Source organism: Neoarius graeffei, chromosome 22 (genome assembly GCF_027579695.1).
Source record: "Neoarius graeffei isolate fNeoGra1 chromosome 22, fNeoGra1.pri, whole genome shotgun sequence".
NCBI classification, from domain to species: domain Eukaryota; kingdom Metazoa; phylum Chordata; class Actinopteri; order Siluriformes; family Ariidae; genus Neoarius; species Neoarius graeffei.
The window spans coordinates 24,225,061-24,231,060 of record NC_083590.1 but is presented as its reverse complement, the minus strand read 5'-3'; the positions used below and the strand labels follow the sequence as shown (position 1 = coordinate 24,231,060).

General features: G+C 38.8%; 1 protein-coding gene across 2 annotated transcripts in view; it reads right to left on the bottom strand.

Moving 5' to 3' along the window:
• Positions 1-2,884: 2,884 nt before the first annotated feature.
• The window catches only part of ddx39b (DEAD (Asp-Glu-Ala-Asp) box polypeptide 39B), a 44,868-nt gene continuing 41,752 nt past the window's right edge, over positions 2,885-6,000 (bottom strand). For both annotated transcript variants that reach the window (XM_060904670.1, XM_060904671.1), the window contains exon 11: positions 2,885-3,760. In XM_060904670.1, the coding sequence (XP_060760653.1) occupies positions 3,744-3,760 (17 nt within the window). In that variant the 3' untranslated portion in view covers positions 2,885-3,743. The remainder of the gene's footprint in view (positions 3,761-6,000) is intronic.

Here is a 6,000-nt window from a genome sequence, read left to right as displayed (position 1 = left end):
CACCACAAACTTACTCATCAGGGATAAATTAGAGATAAAATTAGCTCATGTTTAAAGTCGTTACATTTCTGTAAAGCTGCTTTGCGACAATGCCTATTGTTAAAAGCGCTATACAAATAAACTTGACTTGACATACGTTATAAGAAGCGATAAGTAACTTGTTTCGCAGATGTTCCAGAATATAAAAGGGTAACTTCAACCTCAGCTCTGAGCTGAAGAAGTAGCCAAGGGGGCTTAAGGGATGGGGACATAAATCCCTATGAATGATGAGTCTCAATCAGGATATAATTGAAAACAATCACGGTTTTAGACTCCCACTTAAGGGGGGTCTGAAAATCCCACCTCTGATTAGAGAGCACTTGGATTATTCTTTTTTTTAAAATATAAATTTCATGATTATAGATACGTCCCAGGGCGGCACGGTGGTGTAGTGGTTAGCGCTGTCGCCTCACAGCAAGAAGGTCCTGGGTTCGAGCCCCGTGGCCGGCGAGGGCCTTTCTGTGTGGAGTTTGCATGTTCTCCCCGTGTCCGCGTGGGTTTCCTCCGGGTGCTCCGGTTTCCCCCACAGTCCAAAGACATGCAGGTTAGGTTAACTGGTGACTCTAAATTGAGCGTAGGTGTGAATGTGAGTGTGAATGGTTGTCTGTGTCTATGTGTCAGCCCTGTGATGACCTGGCGACTTGTCCAGGGTGTACCCCGCCTTTCGCCCGTAGTCAGCTGGGATAGGCTTGCCTGCGACCCTGTAGAACAGGATAAAGCGGCTACAGATAATGAGATGAGATACGTCCCAAATGCTTGACTCTACATCAGCAGCATCAACAAGGTTCAAGATGATTTTAACCAGCAGATTGCATTTTGAACCATTTAACCAATAAATTGACTTTTTTTATAATAATAATTAATAGCGTAGACATTTCATCACCGTACTGCCATACCATTTACTTTACAGGTCAAAAACACACTTAAGCATGCAGTACCTCTTTAAATTAATCAAAGCTACGACGTACAGAGGTGGACAGTAACGAAGTACGTTTACTTGAGTACTGTACTTAAGTACACTTTTTGAGTATCTGTACTTTGAGTATTTTTTTTAATTTTTATTTTTCGGAAACACATGAGACACTGAGACAGCCGGTCAGTAATCACTTGCGTCACGTCACGTCCATAGACTGTATAAAATCAAGTTCAATTATTTCTCCGCAGCGTTATTTGAACACGATCAGTTGACGGCAGAATAGAAGGAGGCGGTTCTTCTGGCGAACGCACGCACTCATGGCCCATGAACCCATGTTTCAGTTTTCTGAAAGGATTAAAGATTCGTTTCGTTTTAAATGTTTGCCGAAAACGAACCACATCACGGCCTACAAAAACTCGCCATCCAACCTGCGGAAGCATATTGATCTATATAAACGTTTAATTCCAAGAGAAAGCTTGCAACGAAGTTGTCTGTGTTTTTAGAGCTAGCGATAACGTTGCAATAGCTATGCAGTCTGGTTAGTCAAATGACTCTATGGATTTGCCCGCCAAGCTGCCATCGCCTTGTCCACGGCTAACGTTAACACATGGCTAGTTAACTTGTTCACTGTTAGTTAGCATGTAAACACGGAGTTACGCTAACATGAATAACGTTAACTTATCTGAAGTCCTTTCAGAAATATGTTTTAGCATAATCTTGCCAAATAAACAGAATGTAGAAATCTGTGTTTAAAGGTGTTTATTCTACAGGTTCTACAAGCGAGTCAGTAAATCTAGTCGGTTGTTTCAGAGGCGTTAGGTTTTGTAAGCGTTGTGGCAATAATACAACAACGCGGTGAAGAAAACATACTTCTAATACTTAAGTATTTTTAAAAGCAAGTACTTTAAGTAAAAAATTGACTGGACAACTTTCACTTGTATCGGAGTAACATTTAACCAGTGGGATCTGTACTTTGTCCACCTCTGACGATGTATTTTTTAATAAACAAAAAACTGGAAATCTTTGGCAAATTTCTGTGATGTAAGAGGAATTCAGAAGAAATTCAACACTTTTTTTTTTTTAAAGTTGTTATTGGAGACTAATCAATCATCTACAGGGTGGTAACAGTAACTCTGGTTCATGTTACTACACCATCACACCACCGCTGATCATTTTCCACCACCACGAAGTGTTTTATTCCTGACTTAAAGCGCTAGTCTTACGAAAATGACATCACCGCTGGAAATTATACCTTATTAGGGTGCATCAGTTTCCCCCTAAAAATGAAAAGTTCCTCCGATCATGATGCATTTTTGTTTTTATGTTCCTTTTGGTAAGAAAACACACTGGGTGAAATATTTTGACAAAATTCAAGAGTTTAATGGTGGCACCTTATGGAAAAGCTGCTATTTTATGACTTTTATGACAAAATTTCGATCACTTTTCATGAGGCACCTTATAGAGTATACCAAATATCTTAGATCCACATTTTTAGTCCATATTCTAAATATATTATCAAGCACAGTTTGAGTTTTAGCTGTTCATTGAATCATTGTTCAGCTACTTTTAAACAATACAAATGTATTATGAATCACATTAATGCTTCTCAATCCCTTGCAAAGGTTCTTAACATGATCTCTGGCTCACAAGAAATCAATAAACGGAGTCCAACATTGTGATTCAAACCTTACGTGAAAACATAAAATAAGCGTTTTTTGGCAAAAAAAAATGAAGCTCATGGTGCCACCGTTAGACTTTTGAATATGGTCAAAAAATTTTACAGGATGTCTTTATTGGTGAAAAGGAACACCCAAACAAAAATGCATCAGATTTTATGAAAGTAAGGGCAACTGATGCACCCTACTAGACATGTTAAAAAACAGACACTGAAGAGCAACAGAACCAGAAAAAACACTGACACAACACCAGTTTGGATTTTGTATTTAATTATGAAATTCAGTTTTGAATTTTGAATACTGGTAAGCGCTATGAGAAGTACCAAAAAACCCTAAAGGTGCATTATGTAGGAAAAACAGCGTGCTCTTTTATTCATTTCACTGAAAAAAAAAAAAAAACCCTAGAAGTCTTACAGGTTAATCGAGATTTACTGTAGGTTTTCAACGACTAATGATTGCAACTGCAACCAGTTCTGAAATATAAAAAGGAAAACTTGCACCTAAAGCACCTTTACTGTACAGCATCTCAATACTAATGTTAATTCAATACAATATTGCACACGTTTTGATTATTAAGACAAAAGTAGCTGTAAATAAACAAACAGTGTTATTATTTTTCTGACAAGCACTAAACACAGAACACACATTAGTGCATCAGGCACATTAACACTCTTTTACAACATTTCCATCATGCCTTCATTAATAACTACGATATAACAGCTTAGTATTCGACTGGTTTAAACTGATGCTTCATTTACGAGTGAACTAACGGAGCTCAACCCAACACGCGGACAAAAACGAAACAAACAACCACTGCAGTAACACAATCAGGAAATAAAAGAAACCTTTTGAAATGGAAATAAAACCCTTTACCAAGCACGTCTTGGCTTTGTATCTTAAAATAAAAAGGCATAAGCGTCAGAGAAACTTCAGAGGCATTTAAGAACCCGTGTAAGTTCTGGATTACTAGAGCTAGAGATGATCTTTTGTTGTTTTTTTCAGGTTTACATTCTCGCTAAACTTCACTAACAGTCTGTGTGAAACGCAGGCTACCGAGCGCTGCTCTGTCAGGCGTCCTGTACACAGCTCGCCGCCTCTTCTCTGGGTCTGCTTTACCGCGTCTGCTCAACTACAGCACACAGGAAAAAGAAATCATCTTGCATATTAATTCAGTTACATCATCATCAATGAATATTTAACAGTTATTCCGCAAAATCGGGTCGTACATGAGCTGATAGCTGACGAGGCGCGTAGCACCGAGTTCACTATAATCCATGTACGACGAGATTTGAGTGGAAGAACTGTTTTATTCTATCCACATTCACTGGATTTTGAGAAACTGAGCTTTTCTTTTTGCAAAATTCGATAAAAGGGCCTTTCTGTGCGGAGTTTGCATGTTGTCCGCGTGGGTTTCCTCCAGGTGCTCTGGTTTCCCCTACAGTCCAAAGACATGCGGTTAGGTTGACGTGGGGCGGCCTTGGGCTGAGGTGCCCTTGAGCAAGGTACCGAACCCCTGACTGCTCCCTGGGCGCTCTGGTGTGGCTGCCCACTGCTCTGAGTGCGTACGTGTGTTCACTGCTTCAGATGGGTTAAATGCAGAGGATGAATTTCAGTGCGCTTGAAGTGTGCATGTGACGAATAAAGGTTTCTTCTTCTTCTTAAATAAAACTATCCAAAACATCCGACAAAATCATTTCCGCTTAGGCGGACGACTTAAAAACCTATCGATGGCTACACGAGTTGACTTTAGTGGGTTTTTTTTGGTAGAAAGTGCAGTCTTGCTGTTGTGCCAAGGTATAAAATAGCTTTAGACATTTATTTAATTCTTAGTTGTGTAATTTTCAAACTTCTTTAATCTTCTGAACCAGTCTAAAAAAAAAAAAAAATCAACAAGTTTTAATGCTTAAAGATGAAGAATGACAGGAGCAATTTGTGCGAAATATGACCATAATAATAATAATTCTTGAAAATTAAAAAAAAAAAAAAATACGTTCTTACTGTCAAATATTTTCATTCCTTTTTTTTTTTTGTATGTTTTGGGGTTTTGTTTTCAAGTAGAGCTTTTATTTCATCCTTCAGCAACACGCGCCGCCATTTTGTTTTTCTCTACTCATGGTACATAAGCTGATATCCTAGTAGTAAAGTAGAGTAGCCAATCAATCAGAGTGCGCGATTGCTCATATCCGGTAGAATGTGGATAGAATAAAAAGAAATCTACATACGCTACCGTTCAAAAGTTTGGGGTCGCTTTGAAATGTCCTTATTTTTGAAAGAAAAGCACTGTCCTTTTCAATGAAGATCACTTTAAACTAATCAGAAATCCACTCTATCCATTGCTAATGTGGTAAATGACTATTCTAGCTGCAAATGTGTGGTTTTTGGTGCAATATCTCCATAGGTGTATAGAGGCCCATTTCCAGCAACTCTCACTCCAGTGTTCTAATGGTACAATGTGTTTGCTCATTGCCTCAGAAGGCTAATGGATGATTAGAAAACCCTTGTACAATCATGTTAGCACAGCTGAAAACAGTTGAGCTCTTTAGAGAAGCTATAAAACTGACCTTCCTTTGAGCAGATTGAGTTTCTGGAGCATCACATTTGTGGGGTCGATTAAATGCTCAAAATGGCCAGAAAAAAATGTCTTGACTATATTTTCTATTCATTTTACAACTTATGGTGGGAAATAAAAGTGTGACTTTTCATGGAAAACACAAAATTGTCTGGGTGACCCCAAACTTTTGAACGGTAGTGTACAAGGGCACAAACAGGATCCATTTTGTTCCATGATTTACTCCATTAAAGGATTATTCACCAAAGTGGCAAGAAAACATCATGATCTGATGACTGCCTTTAATTATGCGCTCTGTGACCGTTTGCTAAAGTTCTATGTTCGTTGCTGTATTTTATGTCAGGGCTGTACATACGGAGCACGCTGGATTTCTTATTCTGTGTGTTTTGGTATGGTGGATCTCTGTGACAGCACACACCAAGGTCAGAGGTGATAACACTCGCTGTTCTCTTATCTCTTTAGCTCTGCTTCACTCTTATCTCCCCCTCGCTCCCTTCTCTTTACATAAGCTTCATAAGCCGCTGAGAAGTTTCTGAAGTTATTTAACGAAAACACGGATCTGGAGAGACTCCAAGTGTACAAATAAACACCGAGTATCTCAAGATCCAAACCAGTCTGCCGTCTATTCGCTCATTTACTGAAGCACCTGAGTGTTTAGGGCTCGACGTTGGTCTGATGTTTCATTTACGCATCAGCGATAAAGAAGAATTTTTATTTTAGCTCGGACGTCTGTTTAAAAGACGACGTAAAATTCAATACAATACAGTACAGTTCCATTCTCACTAAAATTACAGGAGTTG